The 20607-nt window shown below is 36.1% G+C and overlaps 1 protein-coding gene across 1 annotated transcript in view; it reads left to right on the forward strand.

Annotated features, from left to right (window-relative positions):
- The first annotated feature begins 4319 nt into the window (after positions 1-4319).
- The window catches only part of LOC103143826 (E3 ubiquitin-protein ligase rnf213-alpha-like), a 52964-nt gene continuing 36676 nt past the window's right edge, over positions 4320-20607 (forward strand). Inside the window, exons 1-19 of the mRNA XM_007560530.2 lie at positions 4320-4448; positions 4532-4638; positions 6227-6330; positions 9839-10121; positions 10213-10493; positions 10664-11296; positions 11454-11632; positions 11855-11998; positions 12113-12309; positions 12799-13064; positions 13223-13449; positions 17352-17552; positions 17634-17826; positions 17987-18042; positions 18204-18363; positions 18483-18617; positions 19189-19287; positions 19367-19486; positions 20346-20535. Of these exons, the coding sequence (XP_007560592.2) occupies positions 4536-4638; positions 6227-6330; positions 9839-10121; positions 10213-10493; positions 10664-11296; positions 11454-11632; positions 11855-11998; positions 12113-12309; positions 12799-13064; positions 13223-13449; positions 17352-17552; positions 17634-17826; positions 17987-18042; positions 18204-18363; positions 18483-18617; positions 19189-19287; positions 19367-19486; positions 20346-20535 (3571 nt within the window). The 5' untranslated portion in view covers positions 4320-4448; positions 4532-4535. The remainder of the gene's footprint in view (positions 4449-4531; positions 4639-6226; positions 6331-9838; positions 10122-10212; positions 10494-10663; positions 11297-11453; positions 11633-11854; positions 11999-12112; positions 12310-12798; positions 13065-13222; positions 13450-17351; positions 17553-17633; positions 17827-17986; positions 18043-18203; positions 18364-18482; positions 18618-19188; positions 19288-19366; positions 19487-20345; positions 20536-20607) is intronic.

Below are 20607 nucleotides of genomic sequence, written 5' to 3' on the forward strand. Positions count from 1 at the left end.
AGCCCATTAATATGCAGCTCCAAGATATAAAAACTCAGATCCCAGACAGCACATAATGCATTTTAGATGTAATTTATTTAAACGTACCTTGTATTCACAGTCGCGCGCACGTAAAGGCGAGGGGAACCACAAGTGGTGCCTTGTTTGAAGAGGAAGTTTTACACATTATTCAAATTTTGTGGTTGGAATGGAAGAAAATAAAACATTACGCGGAAATGTGAGAAGGTCCTCTTATCTAAAGAGAGCCAGGCAGACGCTTTCGGAGAGACGAATTTCTCTGGACCCTTTGGGTTTAGGAGAGCCCAGTTGGAGAATCTTGGGGCTAACGCCATTAGCATCCACTTCTCTGCTACATCCGAAGTTGGCTCTTCATGTCCGTTCATTTTCTGAGGTAAGTTGTCACTGTTCAATGACTTATATCAAATGTAAATCTTCTGAAAATAAGTTTTTACTTCATATGTTTTTTTTTGGATATATATATCTTCGTACAATTAGAAATAAATGTAATTTGTAGTTGCTAACGGTCGGTCACTAGCGAACCGTTGACCGTTAAGATTTGTGTTCGCTTTTGAAAACTCGACTTCCAAAACCAAAAGGTTTGGTTCATAAAATCTTTTGAAAACTCGACTTCCAAACCAAAAGGTTTGGTTCATAAAATGGAGATTATGAATGAGGCAATTATTTTACCACAGAAAAGATGGTGGAATTCCCAGCAGGAGGTGAGCATACCCACAGAGGCCTAGATCAGATGATGGTTGAAAGTGGTGTTTGTTGGTAATGGTCTCTTTGTTCTGAAGCACTGGAAGGTGGAGAGGCAGGTGAGTACGATCATAGGATGTGGAGTAGTTCAAACTGCATGAATCAGGGGAGGTGAGAAGCTTCAGGCAATTTTAAGGCGAGTTATTCAGCAAAATTGGAGAGCAAGGAGAGAGTGTGCAAGGATCCAGGAAGTGAATGAAATGTGAACTTGTTTCCTGAATAGAAGGACAAGAGGGAAAATGGTATATCAGAGAGCAAAGAAGTGAAGGCTTGATTATCACTTATGGAGTAAAAAAATCTGGCATCTACTCCAGCAGATCCACTCCTCTTTAAGTTCCTCCTGAGTGGGTTTGATGAGCTCCAGCTGTGAAGACGCACCTGTTGACACAATCAGAAGAGGTAGAGCCACATGCACCAACCTGGACACATCCCTATGGATATGATTAAAACATCTTAAATAGATAGGATTATACCTTGTAACAACTGAGCTTTTCTTTTATTAAATTTGCATCACGTAAATGTCCAGTGGTTTAAGATAACTTTGATTTTTTGTCAGAACCAGCTTGAGAACACTATGCTTACTTTATTCATAATAAATCTGTCAGATTTGCTGCCACATTGCTAACTTTTTGGTTATTTCAAAGGGAGGTCAAATTATTTGTCTTAAGACATCTCAGAAAGAGCAGGATTACATAAAACTATTACAGTTGTTGCCATCTTGATTTTTGGGCACAGTATTCGTCCGATTTGCATTTGTGAGAAATGAATGGAGAGGGAGGTGCAGACCATGGGCCGTGATGTTTCCCAGCAGACTGGGATTAGAGGAGCTTCCATAAATATGTTTGGCAGCCTGGTGTTCTCTGTGCCCACCAGTAAAAATAGGCTTTCTTCCCAAGGGACTGATGACGTCTGCAGCCTGCCTGCATCACCAGCCACAAGTCGGCTTCATCTTCATACTGGAAGAGCGGAGACACAGAGTGTGGGGGGAGCATCACTGATCACCAGGGTAACGTGCAGAGTGACGCAGGTAAAAGCAGTACAAAGGAGGAGAGGTGGCGATTGGCTGCCTAGAGCAGCGGCGTTTGTATGTGGAAGAGATGTGTGGGTGGAAAACAGGAGGAGGAAAACTGAGATTAGCTCCCACACTGCATAACGCAGATACACACAGCTCAAGCCTGTTAAGATTGTTAACAGTTCACCCAATAAATGGCTTTGGAATTTAACATGATTTTTAAACAATGAGCATATAGGCACAACCATGACTTGCCTTTCTTTCCATAAAAAAATTGGCTCTACAGAGATACATGTACTTACTTTTCCTTTTTACTGTTCTTTTATTTTCTCTGAGCATGTTGAACTGATTTTTTTCTTCTTCTTTTGTGGACACAAGCTTGGCCAACAAAACTCAATATAACGTAAGAGCCCAATAAAAACACTTTTGAATGCCTGCTTAATTACATATACGGTCTTTGAAAAAATATTTACCTCCCTAAAGATTTTTCTTGTTCTTGCTATTTTCCTTCATCTAAATGTTTCAGATTATTAAACAAGATTTAACTTCAGACAAAGATAACCTGAATTAAAGCATATATCAATTTCTAAAAGATGAATGTTATCATCTGGTCCAATGAGAAAGTAACCTTGGCCAGTCAAGCTGATTCTCATTCTGATTCAGATTCTGATGGATTTCTGGATTCTTTTGTGACTTTGTGGATTAATAATTTTGTAGGGAAGCCACTGCTGGGAAGGTTCATAATGTTTTCTTCACTTCTGGATAATAGCTCAGGTTTGCTGGAAACCCAAATCCTTAGAAATGTATTCAAACCCCTTTCAGACAGATAGCTGTCGATGACTGTTGTTAGACTGGCGCATGATGCGTCTATTTGAGATCTTTAACCTGCTTCAAGTTGTCAGAAAGGTTATATTTAAGAAAGACTTTTAGTGCACTAGTCTGGGAATAATCAGCCCTGGTTGTAACTATTTGAGTTGAACCAAATTAATTACAATTAATTCATGGTTTATCAAATGGCACCATTATTATTATTACTTTTACATATAGCTATGTTGGATAGTTTTTTTCCCCCTTATGCTTATTTACAGCCTATATTTTTTTGATCGCCATTGTATGACATTAAATGTACCTGGACAATTGTGGTAATTCAGCTTCTTTCTTTAACACAGACAGGACTTTTTAATAATCAAAAAACATCTATTCAGAACAAATATTTATGTGTGCAGTTGTGTATTTTATTTATTTCCCACTTGTTTTAAAGTGTCAGAGCATAAATAGCTGGATTGTAATGATTAACATGACCAATGAATAATATTTCTTGGCCTTGTAGACCTTGGACCTTGCTCCAAGTGAACAACAGACATTATGACTACATTTGTGCTTTTCCTGTTGTGACGTGTCATAAATTATGCTGGTCTGTTAAGGATCTGAGATCAAATTATGAAAAGAATAGGTCATTACACAAAATAATCCAATGCTACCACCTAATGGTCATATCTGATATTGACTTCTTCTATTGTCTGAACATGCAACTTGCTGTTGCTTTTGCTACCAATTGTACTATAGCAGAAATTTAGCAAGGAACAAGAAACCCCAGAGTAGTTGATGTTGACCACTCATTTTTGTTGTAATTTGAAGTATAAAAGAGGAGAAGGGAAGCAGTAATAGAGACCCATGCTTATTCTGGCAGCATGACCCAAAAATAGGTAGTTATAAGCAATCTTGATGAAGCCTACTTATTGTTATTATTTGACTGACAGCACAGTGTAGCATATAAGCAGGTAAGAGATGTGCTTGCAAAGTTTTTGGATTTTATTGTTAACTACTGCACTTTTAGAGGATTATTTAAAATGTTGCAGCCACTTTTTTAGTTCAGGTGATACTTTGTTATTGAAAAATAACGACTTTGTTTTTCGCAACTAAGTTAGAAAGAAACATTTAAAACATTACAATTGCTGTATGCTTGATAATTTTATAAGCTGGTATCTACAGATATTGAAAGCATGATTTAGTTTACAGAACAGCACTGAGTAATTTTGAGACTGATCAGTAGAAAATCAATCATAAGTTACAGCGTTTGAATTTCTAGAGACTTATCCTGCATTTTTTGCCATTTTTAATTAACACACATAACTGAAAGGATGTGTGTCATGTTTTTTTGTTTCTGTGACTGAGAAGATTGTGTGCAAAAGCAATACTGCCACTCCTTTCACTGTAAATGAAAATGAAAGTAAAAGGAGCTATCGAGCACATCTCATTGTCTCAGAGTTTCACTGTTGGCCTGTCAAGGAGCAGCATCGAACAAGGTAGGCTACCTACCTCATAATCTAGTCTAGATTAATTTAATAATACATTTAAATATTGTATTTTAAAACACCTAATCATGAACGGACCCACTGAAGTTCTTTGAAGGTGTACCGTTCTCATTGGTTGCTTATATTTATTTCATGATATTCTTAGCATATATTTTCAATGCTGTTCTTTAGGATACAAATTGTTAATCATGTTGAGGTTAAGATGTAGATTTCTTTTGATTGTTATTGTATTTTTTAATCATTCTCTCATAGTTTTGTGCTTTGAAGACAAAGAAAGAAAATGAGGAAGTGGAACCGTGTAACATTTTTTTAATGGTTGTAAGTCTGCAGTCTTCATAAAATCTGATGTCCTAAATTACAAGGTAACACAAATATCTCATGAGTCTTTATATTTCACAAGAATTAGTATACACTGTTAATCTTTATTTTGTTTTTGTTTAAACAGGAAAATGAACTTCTGTCCAGGCTGTGGAAATCGAGTGGATAGTTCATATAGATTCTGCCCTAATTGTGGGTTTAAGCTCTATCTCTTAGCTCAAAACAGGACACAAGGTTAGTTTCTTTTAGGCAAACACTCTGTCTGATGTTTCTGTAGTATCTCAGTATTAACCCTTTACCTATTTAAATCCCTTTATGGTTTTACCGTGCCCTCTTTCGCCTTGATTATTTTCAGTGGAACTTTTGGACAGCAATATAGCAATAACAGATGGATATTTAATATAGAAAGGAATGAGAACTTAGATAACAAATGGTTGCTGTTTTTTCATACAATAATTAAAATGTTATGAATTCAAGACTAAACATAATTTACTGTATTATATCTACCTATTTTTATTTGTATTTATTTATCTATTTTTATTTATTTCTTTACATTTTCTACATGACAACTTAGAACTTAAGTACATTTTGTTATGATTTGTTGTGGCAGAACAACATAAAGTAGCACATAATTGTGAAGTGGGCAGAAAAGCATTCTGAGTTTTCAAAATATTTTGCAAATACAATTCTGAAAATTTGGTGTGCATTTATATTCAGATACCCTTTGGTCAATATTTTTGCTGAACTACATTTCTCTCTAATTAAGGATTCATGTCTTTACCTTCTTTACAAATCTTATTGAAATATTTACCTTCTTTGTAAGTTATCTCAGGCTGGTTTGGATTTGATTTAAAGTTGCTTTAAACGTCAGTTTTCAAATCATGACACATTCTCGGTTTTGTTTGGTTTGTACTGGATTACTTGCACTCTGTAATCCAGGAATTTTCTTTGATACAAACCATTCCATTGTAGCTTTGATTTTTATGTTGCGTGGATGACCCATAGGTGAACTGTCAACACATTTTCTGGAACTGATCTCAGGGCCACTTAGGCAACATGTGTGTATTGCAGCTTTTGGATGGGTTGATAGCAGCTAATGTGCTGCAGAAAACTGAGTGCTCGGTGTGTGTGATTATCCCCGTGTTGCAGGGTGAGTTTATCATTCTTTCATTGAGGAGTGTGGTAATGATGTTGTGGAGAACTGGTTCTTCGTTCCTCTTTTGTGTTCCAGCTTGCAGCTGTGTGGGGCCTTGTTTTTGAGGTTGAGAGGTCAAGCTATTCACAGGTTGTGCTGGAAGCTCTTTTTTAATTGGATTTTGTTATTTACAGTCCCATTTTTGTTTTAGGTTCCACTCTTCAGACCTGAGACTTTTCTGGTTATTTTTAAGTAAACCTTTAATTATAACCTCCTGGTTTTTGTCTCTTCATTCCTTGGTCATTTACTGTTATATTCACCCCTGGCACCTCTAGATTGCGTTTGGGACATAATACTTTATCAGGATTGCTCACTTTACAGTGAAATTGAATTATACACAGACTCACTTGATTTTACAAATTGGGTGACATCTGAATGACATCACTAAATGTTTATGGAGTGTCCAAGCAAAAGGTGCTCTATGCATATGCAATCCACAATTTTTAGATTTCTGTAAAATAAATAAAAATGTGGTATATTAAAAAATCTTAATGATATGAATACTTTTGCAAGGCGTCTGGATTAATGACTTAATATAATTTTTTAATTTGCAGTATTTCTTAATTTCACTCTTTTGACCTGCACAAGATGGTAATTAGGGTTGCATTACTTTTTTTCCTTAAATAGATGCCTCTTCATCAGAAAACCAGCCTGCTGTCACAAAGGAGAACCAAAACAAGGATCAAAATCAGGTTGCACAACCTGAACAAGAGCACCAGAATGAAATACAGGTAAAACATTCCTAGAATGAGTAATTTTCAAATTAATATTTTTATGATCCATGGATTTAAGATTGTTCTGGAAATGTACTCAAAAATGTTCTGCTCGGATCAGAGAAATGACCCCATCGCTTCCTTTGTAGTAATTGCTGGATTTGTTGAATTGTTCAACAAGCCTTTGAGGCTGCACTAAGTGCAGCAAGCAGAGTTGCAACTTTATTTTAAGGCTTATGTTATCACTATAAATAATATTACTAGTCTTAACATCGGTTAAGCCCTTCACCTATGGGTGCAGAAAATACCTATAATACCAAACATAGCTTTCTGCAGCAGTATTTTGTAAACAAATACCAGTCTCAAATTAGAATAATTTCACTGACAAACTAAATGACACATCATTCCTTAGAATCTTGGAGTGAATTGAATAAACCAGGAGACAGATACTTGAAAGAGTTATTACTGGGACCAGGTGGAGCTAATGACTGAATGGAAATATTCAAAACTAACCTAAGAAACGAATGCAAGTTATGGAAACTAATGGGACAAAACTAGAAGCCAAAACTACATGGAGAATCCAGTTATGAAGAAAAATGTAATTCCACTCAAGAAGTTCTCAATTTACCAAACTAGAATAGAAACAGCCTTCAATGTCCTGCAAGGTGAAATTAAGGTGTAACAGTAGCAACGGATGTAGAGGTCCACACAAAACGTTCTTGTAATGTTACAATGTTAGGATCTGTGTAGTTTCTGTCTGTCTAGTCCTGTTTTCCCCTGAGTCTGTCTCGATTGATCCCAGCTGTGTGTCGTTCCTGTGATTACCCTCCCAGTGTATTTAGTCCCACCTGTTGTCAGTGTTCTTTGTCGGATCGTCGTCGTGTCTCACGTCTGTGTCTGTTCCTGTGCTGCCAGTATTTTCTGTTGTTCCTCCTGGGTTATCATTAAATTATCTCTTATCATGACTACCTGGGATTCCCGGCGTCTCTCTCACCACCACCAACAACCACACATCATGACAGTCAAACAATATTGTCACCTTTCTAAAATAGTGGCCTACGTAATTTTTTGACAAAAGTCATTTTCTTTTGTGCCTAAAACATCACCAAATCACCTTTGGCATTATTTTAGGAAGGTGAATATATATAAAAAAGTAAGATTAATAATACTAAAATGGTGACAAGGAAACTCACTGACAGGAAAGCCAGAAGAAAATGAAACCCAGCACAAATAGAAGGAGAGCTAGAAAATAAAACTGGAACTAAGTTCTTCAGTACGAACTAACGGCTGCCACTCAAACACAGAATCCTAACCAATACGTTTTATGGATTATATTATACAGGATTTTACCTGTCTGTCAACCCAACTCAGCCTCCAGGTGCAGGCCGAACCTGGTTCGGTGAACCTGACAAGGTCAGGAATGTTAGGGCGTAAATATTATTCCACAAACAGCAGAGCCATGCCATGATGTTGTTATAGCATGGCTGTTAGGTAATATAAACTTCAATACCTGCTGGTTAACATATTGTAATAAAAGACTAAATATGATCCCATAGTACTGAATGCTGAAACTGGCTTTTGTACACTAAGGCCACATTCACACTGCAGGCTTTATTGCTCAATTACAATTTTTTCTGATCTTTTTGTTTGTTTTTTGTGTGGTAGTTCACATTTACAAATAAATGCAACTTGCTTGTGATCTCCCATAAAGAGCAAATGACCTAAAAGCTTCCTACATGCACAGTAGAGGATGCAGTAATGTCACACATAGCGAGCATGCTCAGTGTTTTCAAAAGTAAAATGGTAACCTTTAAAATCGTGAGATTTTAGAAGTTTAGTCCAACCACAGCCAGCACATTAACAATTTAATCTGCCACGGTTGTTGTTTTTCTTTCCGTTTCCATGTATCAGGATGCACAATAATGATGTTTATCGAATATCAATTACATACAAGTCAGATGAATGCAACCTGGCCATACAGACACAGGTCAGATTTGAAAACATTTAGGACCACAGATCCAAATGGTTGGGGTCGTATTTGAAAAAATCTGATCTGTGTTGCTCAGACTGTCATCTGAAAGTCTGAGCAACCTACATTTTACATATATCTGATCTGGCTGCAGTGTGAACGTAACCTAATGCTAGATTTTCTCTCATCTCAGTATCAGGAGGTAGGAATGGTTTTCTTATTAGGCTCTTCTGAATTGAAGTATCAAGTAATATTTTTCAAGCTGACATTTTAATGTAATGTATATCTAAGATAACCAGAGACAAGTCTTTGCTTTCTATTTATCATACTGTAGTTTTAGAACAAACTACAACAACTAAAGAAGACAACTAGTCTAACTATGAGCAGAGTGGAAAAAAAAGATCAGCAAGGTCCTCTGTTCTGTAAAAAATAAGCTAATGTTATATTAATATTTGTGCTTGTAAAAACTCAACAGCTATAAACTAAAGCATACGTTTGCATTGTTTTATGTTGCATTCTAAAATGGCTTTCAGACCAAAAGCCAGAAGCACTTTAGCTTAACACTGGGTTCAACCTCTGTATTTAAAGAGCATAGTTTTAAGAAACAGTACAAAATAAGCAGAACTAAACAAAGTAAACTAGCAACTAGTGGTATGTCCACGCGAGACGGACTAAACCAGTGGTCCCCAAACTTTTTCCTGTGAGGGCCACATAACTTTTCCCTTCTCTGTTGGGGGGCCGGAGATTGTTGACGGGGGGCGTTTCTCGCTTGATTTTTACCCAGAAAGCACATGGGCAAAACCCATGAGTGAAACAGTCATTGGGACTGACTAGTATATATTTCATTGAGGGAATGTAACTTTAACATATTAATTTCACATATGTTAACATAAAGACTCGTTTTGAAGTATAAGCTGCTACTTACAGGCATTGCTTCAACCTGGAATGCGGCGTTCATAACAGACACGTGTGTTCATCTGCTCTACCGCTAGCAAACAACCGTACTGATTAAATAACATAAAAGTCAACCGTTCCCTAAAAGTCCAACAGATGGCAGCAATGTGCCCCACAGTTTACAGGACACACTTCCTGCTAAAGAGCCCCCTGGTGGTTGAAGAAAAATCCACATATAAACCGGAAAATACAGTAAATGAAAAAAAATCTGAATGCTCTGGTACTGTTCAGGGGGCCGGACCAAATGTGGAGGCGGGCTGGATCCGGCCCGCGGGCCGTAGTTTGGGGACCCCTGGACTAAACTTACCAAGTTAAATGGTTACAAGGAAACACATTAACAGTAAAGATGAAGAAAATAAAACCCAGCACAAATGGAAGCTAGTCTAGAAAATAAAACAAATGCATAGAAATATGCATTCAGGACTACCACTCAAAATCACAATCCTAACCAATATATTTAATGGGCGGTATTTTATAGGATTAAAGCTTTTTGTCATAAAAGTTGTGCATTGTTTGATTTCAGAAAATCCTGTTATTACAAAAATGCATGTTTGACAGAAAATCCTGTTATTACAAAAATGCATGTTTGACATTTTGTTTTAGGAGCAGAAAACTGTTGATGTCAGTGACTCTGGTCTTACCAGAAATAACACTCCTGGCACTGTCTTAGAGGACACGAGAGAGACGTCCTCACAGAACCAGGCACCACATGTTGTAATCCCTCAGATCAAAGGAAGTTGTACTGAAGGCACAGGGGCATTTCCTTTTGCTACTGATGAGAATGATACACAAGACTCTGAAGAAACTACTGGATTGGGCATTTCTGTCAACCCAGCTGAGCCGCTTACACCTTTAGGTACTAATCAGACAGACAAGCAATCAAAAGGTATAGTAGAACAACATGCAAATTACTGGTGACAAACAAAAGAATTTGTCTTGATAATTGTCTTACTCTGCGTCACTAACCTTATCTGCAGAATGTAGTTCCACCACTCCTGAATCATCTGAACAAACACCTCAACAACAAGAAGTGTCAAAACTGTCAGCATCTGAAGAAGATGAAGATGCAACAGTGTCTAAAGATAGACTAAGTGTGGGTGGAACTCAAGATAATAATGGAAAACAAATCAATAAAGAACATGCAGGTTATAAGGAGAACCAACCAGCTCTTGTTGGAAGTTACCCAGATGGGGGTACTATCAAAGACACCGAGAGTTCCCCAAATGTATGTTTTGAAACAAAGGACACCTTAACTCAGGTAGTTATAAATCATAAAAAAGTACATGAAAAACAGCCTTCATGCAATTTAAATTTACCAAATTTACATGGTAAATTGTAGACTTGGATAGTAGACTAATGTTAACAAATGTGCATTATGTCCTTTTTAAATATGTAGACAAAACTAAAGCTAACCATTTTCTTTTTTAGAAACAGTGGATTGACTCAAGTACAACTAGAAATGTTGCTCCAGGAGAGAACCAATCAGATCACATGCAACAGAAACTACCAAAGAGTGCACAGGAAGAAAATCCTACAGGGGAGGATTGGGTAGTTGTGTCTCATGAGAACAAGTATCAAGTATGCAGCGATAAAACCTCTGGATCAAGCCACTCTGTCTCTATGCCACATCTCTCCAATACACCTGGCAGCAATACACAGATAGAACAGCCCAGAACACACCCACCAGTTTCCAGTATCGTAGACCATCCAGATGCCTTACAGGCTCATTGTGACAAGTCATATGACATTGTTCCTAAGACTGCGTTACCATTATTGCCTGAAGAATCTAATATCACTGGATCTGAGTCAGCTGAACAAACAGCTAATGAAGGAAACCAAGCAGAGCAACCTACCAATGTAGAAAATAAAGATGAGGTAAAAGCTCAAGAAAACCAGGATGCCTCTGTGAAGCCAGATAATAAAAAGACTCCCATAAACAATCAAATGATCAGCAATCAAGATGGCAATCAACAAATCCAAACAGTTGATACAAACAGCAGAAATAATGGAAAGTTTGTTGATTTGTCTCCAGACACAAGAGAAAAACCTAAATGTACAGAGGTAATTATTTGACATGTAGGAAAAATGTTTTTATGATTTAATACTCTTAAAATGGAACAGACACACTGAGTTAGTTTGTTTATATGATGTAGTGTATTGTATATAATAATACTCATTTTAAATCAATTATTGATTATTTATTTTCTGTTTTTTATAGGTTTCTGAAGTTCAGTCAGATAAGACGATAAGCTCACAGACGCCAAGAAAACCAGAACAGCAACCAGGCATCAGAGACACAGGTGTCTCAGAGCTGTCTTCTCCCCACGGCCCACCCAAGAATGAGGACCCAGGTTGTCCAGTGCCAGCAAAAATATCTAAATCCACTGAATTACCAACGTACGTTTTAGACACTTAGGAAATTTGTCTCTGAATATTCTATGAAGTACGCAAACCATATATAGCTAAATACTCAAAATACAACAATTTTTAGGGTATAACAAATTTTATGTAATCATAGATTTTGTATCTGTACTTTAAATTTATAAAATTGTGTAGTTTAAATAGTTTAACATACAATTTTAATCATTAATCTACTTTTTTTTTTATTTTTTGCTTCAGTTCAGCAAACAGGGAATGCGTACATGTGTACTTCTATGCTGTAACCTCCAAAGACATAAATCCAGAAAACGACAGAATTTTCGTAATGTCTGAAAAACTTTTTGGGAAATGGCATACACGGGGCCAAGAAATGTCCTTCTTCCGGTAGGTTTTATTTTATCTTAAATTATAGTAATTAATGCAAAATTTACATTTGGCACTAAATTTCCAAAGTCTTTGCTGGCCTTGTCTCTGATGATCAGGGTGTGTGTTTCACAGGAACCTGGGGGACAAACAGTATCTTGTTGTAGCAGACTTTTTGATTCCCAAAGATGAAATTCATTTGAACTTCCCTTACAAATACTTAATATACAAGAATGGCGAAAAAGAAAAGTATGAGACCATCTACAACAAAGAAGAAAATCCATTGATCAATAGATGCCTTTCAATCAAGCAAAAATATTTAAGTCCTGAAGGTATAGTAGATTTTGTTTGTTGCCCTTATATTAACCAGAAGGTACTTGTTTTTTCCTTCAGACAAGTGTGTGGCTATTTATATCAAGCAGCATAACAGCAGCTTGTTTTAATTTAATTTTTCTTTATGTGTAGGCAGTCCAGTAAAATTTCTTTTAGGAATAGGAGAAAGCAGGATACAAGACTTTGCTCAACTGTGGATGTCAGAGAATAATTTGGAAAGCAAAATGCGTGGATAGAATTAAAGTTATTTGTTTAAATCACATGCATGCTTTCCATTTTGCATATCATCTGTGCTACACTACCTGTACCAACTAGTAAATCACAGTGTACTGTATTTCACAAATAAGAATTGTTGCAGATCATGTCTTATTGAAAGACTAACAATTGTAATTAGTATATGTGTAATTAATTAGTATATTGAAAACTTATAAAATTAGCTGTGTGTGGCATAAAAATATTCTCATTAAATGTATCCTTTGAATTTTAAGGGTCATGGCATCAGTATGATGATGTCATTTACCTGGAACTTAAACGTAACTGGCCTTGGGATTCCTTAAGGAGCACTGTGGTTAAAGGAAGAGATCAAGCTGGCCAGGAGATGCTAAAAATCATCTTTGATCTTCTAACAACATGGAATAAACAAAATGTGGAGAACTTCTTTGTTCTTCTACAACAGTTCATTTATGCATACAGCTTTCCTTCGCTTCATAATGGTAATAAGAGACTATGGGAGCTGTCATATGGTGCAGATCAGGTAAATATCAGTGTGGCTTCCCCCAAATGATCTCTTCAATGCATGACGTACTGAAAAAAGCACTGTGTTTCACCAAGAATTATTCTAGCAAATTGAGCAAACATGATGTTTAATGATGTAGAATCACATTCGCTGATTGTGTAACTTTTATATTGCAGGTGAAAAAAATGCTGAGAGATTTTCTGAACAAAATGATCAACAAGCCTCCTTTTCACCCGCTACATACTGGAGTTGTTGCCTTGCTTGTCACCAACATGTATCTACAGGGGTTCATGGCAGATCAGTGTTCTACTCTGTGTGATCTCCTTTGCCTTCCAAGTATGGCACAGCATCATTTCAAAAAGTTTTGGAAAGACTTTGGAGATCCTTTGGCAGATAAAAACAGGTAACTGCTTGCATTGTGGTCACTAATGAAATTATCAAAAGAAAACCTATTCCATTTTTATGTTAATCGACTTCATAGGAGAATACATGATTTAAACAGATATTCATGTAGGATACAGCCCACCATGATTATTTATACAATATGCGGAGCCACTCGACATCCCACAGAATATACTGTATGTCCATGCTGTATTGATTCAAAAATGTAAATTACCAAATCAAGAGAGAAACAGTTAAATATGGACAACTTCTACCTTGGATGTCAAAGACACACTACTAAAGAAGTATTTTCAATAGAGAAAATGTTACTAGTGTTTCATCTACCAATGATAAATCATCAATTTTGACAAAGAGAAGTTTCACTAATATCACATAATAATAATAATAATTGTAAGCTGTTGCACCTGTAGTGATACAAAAACCAGGTATCCATTAGATACAGGGCATAGGGGAGCTGTTCTACAGGAGTGGCTAAAGCAATGATTAAAAATGATCTCTAATTTTCATTTTCTTTATTTAACAGCTGTTTGTGTATGTATAAATTATATGATCAATAACAAAAGGACTGCACTGATTACTTTCCCACACACACTAAAAGTGCTCTAGTGCGCGCCCCTTCGAGAACATGCTAAAGCTCAATTACTACTTTTTATTTATTCCAATTGTGTTATCTGATGACAGAGAGCTAAAAATTAAGAGATACAAAAGAATTTCTCTGGAACATAAAACAGAATAGACATAACAGAATAAGGAAGCTTGTTTGTTTTTGTTGTTCAGACTATAATAATTTAACTAGATGGTAAATCATAAATCAAAGAAATCATAGAACTTGGCAGTGATACACTGGGGTTTAAATATGTACTTTAAATATGTACATAATTTAAAAACTTAAATAATGCATGTTTGACCTTAGTGGAGAAAAACACAGACTTGACCCAGTTTTCAGTGATGTAACAAATCAGAAACTGATCTCTAAAAGTATGCATAAAAACAGGTGCAAACTTGATAGCACCTTCAAACCTGATTTACAAGCAAGACACAAACACAGAATTGTGTCGGCAAAATGACCAACGTAGAAGGCACAGTCTAATTATCTTGTTTGTCTTCATAAATATGTTGAACATATGTTGGCCATCAGATACTGGGAGGAGGATATCTAAATGTCTGGCTTACCATGATCAATGTAATTTATTAAACCAGAGGCAGATTGCGGGTTCTGTTTTTGCATCTGTTTTTAACATGTTTGTAAAGCATATGCAACCTGGAATGCAAAAATGGCTGTGGTCACTGTGGTGAGATGGAACCATAGATACAATGACAGAAAACAGTGCTTGTGAAAATATTTGAAACGTTTAAATAATATAAAAAGAAATATTAGAAATATTGCCCAGCAATTCAAATTTTGAACTGCAGTATTGCCAAATTGAACATTAACTGCCACCAGGGACCATAAAACCATCACATAGCCAATGGGATATTGGAAAAACAAATAAGTGTCTTGTGCACAAGAGTCTGCCCCCTTTGTGGCTCCTTTATCAGTTTAAGCACATCTATGTAATAAATTATTATGGGCCTGCCCTAGTTTACAATGTTTCGGTCAAGTGAGTAATATTCGTCAATTCCAATTTGTCATAGAAAGATTGGAGGTTAACATTGGGCCGACAGAGTTGGAGAGCACATAGCGCGATGTGTTGGGGGGCTTGGGTTGGCGTTAACTGGCATTTGATTACAGATTTTGAATGATTTTTTGAAGTATAAATTAATTTAATTGTTGTGTTGTATCACTTTGAGATACTTGTTTAAATTAAATATATTATTATTTTTAGTACTATTATTATTATTATTATTATTATTATTATTATTGTTGTTTTTAGTATTATCCATCTGTTAGCTTCTGTTTACTTGGGGTCAGACTGCAGGATCTCTCTGCAGCCTAAGCAGAGACCCAGACTTTCCTCTCACCTACTTCAGCTGGAGAAAGTTATGGCACGTGCACACATTAATTTTGTTCTAAGCATATCTTCAATGCATAGATGGGTTCAGAGTCACCTGGTGACATTGCAATGTAGAGCTTTTTATTATCTGAGTATTTACGGTAGCCAGTCTTATTACTTCTTATAACCTGAGCTAGAGCCAGCATGTAAATATTAAACAGTAGGGGTTCCGGAGTTGAACCTTGGGATACCACACATGACTTCTGTCCCCTCCAATAAGAAGTTACCTATTGACACAAAGAAGTCCCTGTTCTTTAGGTAAGATTTCAACCAGTTAAGTTCTGAAGTTCTGTAACAGTCAGACCCAGCTCTTCAGTCGCTTCAATAGTATATCATGGTCAACCAGGTCAAATATTGCAATGAGATCCAACAGAACCAAAACTGTGGTTCTTCCACAGTTTGTATTTATGTGGATGTCATTTAACACTTTCATGTGTGGGCAGTTTCAGTAATGTGGTGAGCACAGAAACCAGACTGAAAAACGTTAAAGTGGCATTGTTAGGACGTTATTTAACTGTTTAATCCAGTGTTTTTCAACCACTGTGCCGCGGCACACTAATGTACCGTGAGTGATCGTCAGGTGTGCCGTGGAAATTATCCAAGCTCACCTACCGTATTTTCCGGACTATAAGCTGCTACTTTTTTCCTACACTTTGAACATGTGGCTTTTCTGTGGATTTTTCTTCAACCACCAGCAGGAAGTGAATCATTGGAAGTCAAAATTGGAAATCAAAGAAGTACGCGCTAATTTTCATTTAGAACAAGCACATGCTAGCAGCAGGCACGATGGAGAAATGTTTTCAAACTCATATGATCCAGCTTCTAAGTTGATCATATGATCAACTTAGAAGCTGTTGATCTGTACAGGAGGGAAATAAAGCTGCTGCACTTAAGCTCGGTGTGAACAAAACCGGATTTGGAGACTGATAACTGCGTCTTTAATATGTCCAGCAGTTATTAGGACGCAGCCCTCTGCTGCCCTCTGCTGGGTCCTTATGGGAAACCGAGAGCAGCAGATATACCAGTGGCCTGTAGCCCGGTGCGGCTGATATATATGTAAGTTTCCAGGGGGGTTCAAAAAATTTGAAGGTACGGTTTACAGTATGGTGCGCTCATAGTCCGGAAAATACGGTAATTGGTCTTAAAATATTTTTTGAAAACCAATTAACTATCTGCAAATAATGCCATCTTTGAGTATCTTTGCTGTATCAATACTGCTAGTCACTACTTTAGTAGTGACTAGCAGCATAATCATGTAATTTTATTGTCACTCGATGGCAGTAGGTACAGAGCATTTTACATTAAAACAATTGAAATAGTAACATTCATGCATCACACAACAGTGTTGTGGCACTGTTCAGGTATATTTTTGAAGTGGACATGTTAAGTGCAATTTGAAATAAGAAATGTAAAATATGATAACAAATGTTTGTGTTTCTTTGATTCCTATTCAAGACACTTTGATAAGAATGATTATATATGTAATATAGGCGGCTACAGAGGATCTTTGTTTACATTTTTGGTTGGTGGTGTGCCTCGTGATTTTTTCAATTAAAACAATGTACCTTGGCTCAAAAAAGGTTGAAAAACAATCACTGCTGATGAATGGAAGATGGCTTATCTTTATGGAGGCTTCAGCTTTCTGGTTTTAAATCATTGTTCAGCTTATAATGGTTAATTTTATAAATATCTAAATTTTAATCAGTTGATGATTAAATTCTAAGTTTATTTTGAGCATTACTGAAAAGAGCCCACATACTGTCAGGGAAAATTATGCCACTGCCTCTTGAGTACAAGCAGAACCTTGAGTTTCCATTGTATATTTTGCAAAATGTGCACATTTAAGTTCAACATTTTTGTTGAAAATTTAAATAGATAGTATAACCAAACTATGACCCTCTCTTTACAGTATTGCAGATGTTGTTCAGAGGTTTTGCGAAAATGCAAGACAGCACACAGCAAAGTGGGTCTTGGTCATCCCCTTGATTCATCTGCTGAAAGGAGAAAGTGAGCCGTTTCAGCCAGTTCCACCAGTTTTTGATCCACAATTTGATCCCTTGAGGGCTGTGAGACAAAGCAAAGGATCTTCCACTTCTGACAGTGGTGCAAAGTATGACATTTTTATTGCATAATTTTAAAAGTGTTACATTTCTTCAAATTTCTTACCTTAACCTTCTGTGACTTTAAATAGGAGTCTGATCAGAATCATGAAAGACCATGCATACCTTGTGAACATTGACCAACTTCTTGTGAAATCTTGGATGTCTCTGCTGCATTTGGAAGATCTGATGAGCTTTTTGACTAAAGTTCAAGTCGAGCTCCTTGACGTCCTTCGTTATATGCAGTTCAGCATGAAATCTAATATAAATCATTCCAGCTACATGGTACGTATGCTTAAAGACCTTAACAATAAATATACATAAAAAAAAAAAAAGACATTATTGCAATGGGACAAAATGAAAGGCGAGTGGTCTACAGAGAACTTCAACTTCATGTGATTTCATAAAAATTGAGTGTTAATTGCTGGTGTTTTTTTTAAAACAGGCATTAAAAGACTTGTCATCTCATCTCATCAGAAAGGAATCCAATCATAAGCAAAGGTAAGTACAAAACAAACCTTTTCACTTGTCAAATTGTAAAGCTGGAGCAATTTTTATAAATTTTACCTGTAACATTTTAACAAGCTGTTAAAAAGATTTTCCTCTGCAATTTTTGCAATATGACAAAAATATTTTAGAAAATGTTTATCTTTTTTCCCCAGTTTTGATGACAAATATGGCGAGTGTTGTCTAAAAACTGCTGTGAGACTACTTGGTTCTGTCTGCCGCAACATAAAAGAACCAGACCGCTGTGATGTTCCTCTTCAGTTCCTTGAGCTCGTCTGTTTGATCTCTAAGATATATGGTCACACTCATTCTGAGGCAAGAATCGCCAGTTAATCTGTCACACCTTATTCACATCTGTGTTTCAACATTTTGTCAAACTTCCACTCTAATGGCAATGTTTAGCACAACTAATGATATTCTAATAATTATCGCAGGTACAAAAGAGAACCCAGGAAGAATCATTCGGAGAGACATTGCAAATAATAACTGAATGGCGAAGAAACACTTTTAACAGCAAACTGCTTAAACCATGGGGTCACTTGGAGCTTTCTTTTCCCTATGAAATGAAAGTAAGAATTACTGGCAGCAATATGATGCCTTACTATTTCAATCACAACTGACCCACACCAATTCACAGTTTATTTTTTAGGTCTGACCGATTCTAATTTACTTATATCTATAATTCATTCAAATTGCATTTCTGTAAACCTGATTTTGATTCAATCTTAAGATGCAAAATGGATCATAAATAAAAAATAAAATATGCCGCTGTCCAATTGATAACGGCAGCTGTTATTATTCTCCTTGTGCTTTGCATAAAAGCAGATATTTCTAAAATTGATCTGATTTCACTTAGCTTGAAAGAAAGCATTGTATATTGTATATTTGCAAACTGGAAAAGAAAGTTATAATTTTTGTTGCAATTAAAGGGGAAAATTAAAATATGTATTGTATCTGATCAGACCCGATCAAAATAAAATAGGCAGATTTTGGTCTAATGGCATTGGTGTATCTCTAATTGTTGTAGGATTTTGTTTCTCTTTGAAAAATAAAAAAAAAAGATTCAACTGTGTATTTTTGATAGTCTTTTAGTTTAGATGCTGCTTTTCTGTTGCTATTAAAAAAATTCCCCATGTATAGGTCTGGACAAACCTACTTTCAGTGTCATTCAGTCATGAGGAACAAACTTCTTTCTGGAGAAACACATTCTTAAAAAACTTTGAAGGAAAACTAAAAAAGGTAGGGCTTCTTTATTGGTACTGTATTTTTATGTTTTCAATGTATTTTCTTTATACTAAGATTTGTGTTTACGTACTAGGAGGATCGTATTAATCAAATTGGATTCTACTCTAAAATGGTAGAAGAACTGAGCGACACAAATCCACTGCTGTCCGTTATTGAAAAATGTGCCTTGGAGGCTGTAGCACTTATTTGCCAGGTAAGACATCATGCATTTAGTAAACATTTTCACAAGACACTATAAAACTTGTTTAGATTCTGCTTTTGCTGTGAACTTTTTTACTGGTGATTCCAAACCTTAGATGAGGATTGCAGAGGATGTATGTAGCTTGATTGTGACAAAATAGAGTTATCAAAAGTATATTTGGCTGTGTTTAAAAAAAATTATATAACATTTATGGTAGGCAAATTTAAGCTGTAAAATCTAGTGGACTAGATTCATTTTAAAAAAAATTCTATTATTTGATTACTTGCAATTTGATGCCCAAAAATCGATGTATCATCCATTCTTTCTATTTTCTTTTGGGGGTTAGTTAGATATGAAGTGAATTTACCAGTCAGAAAAGCTGGTAAAACAAGTGAAATTTGTATAGTAAGCAAAAAACAAACAAACAAACAACAACAAAAACAGGTGACAGGTATTTCCTGTACAGTGACTCAGTTTACAAAAGTACCTCACTTCAATGTCAATATTCCCACAGCATTTTATATTTATGTATACCAGTTGTTATCCACCACATAAACTAAAATACTTAGTTACCACTACAAACGTATAAAAATGGTAGTGGAAAATGATGACAGAGTGAGTTGCAGGTTGTGGTGAGTGGGATAAATGGTCTCCCACACCTGTTGAGCCTGCAGCTACGCAGCATGTCTATAGAAAAATAATAAAGCACTCATTGTGTGTTCTTGACATCTCTCCAGACTGGTTTCTTTATTGAGTGTTTAAAGAATACAACTGATCCTCTCACTGGAAATTTTAGAGCTGTTTCTAAAATGATTGTCACCATATTGTTACACTTTATTAAAGTTTTTTTCTTCTTTTTTTTTTTCTTCAGGATAAATCTAATGTATCTATGAAACAACTTTTGGAAACGCACAATATATCAAAGTTTGGAAAACTGATGTCCGTTGTGGTGCTCAAGTCATGGCCAGCAGATTCTAATGGAGATCATACTGAAGATGAAGACTTGACATTTCAGTACCTTTTAGACTGGCACATGGCAAAAACTGTCTTCCAAATGGCAGGTAATTGGAACATACATACATACATACATACATACATATAGACAGACAGACAGACAGACAGACAGACAGACA

The sequence above is a fragment of the Poecilia formosa genome, unplaced genomic scaffold (genome assembly GCF_000485575.1).
Source record: "Poecilia formosa unplaced genomic scaffold, Poecilia_formosa-5.1.2 Scaffold116, whole genome shotgun sequence".
Taxonomy (NCBI): Eukaryota; Metazoa; Chordata; class Actinopteri; order Cyprinodontiformes; family Poeciliidae; genus Poecilia; species Poecilia formosa.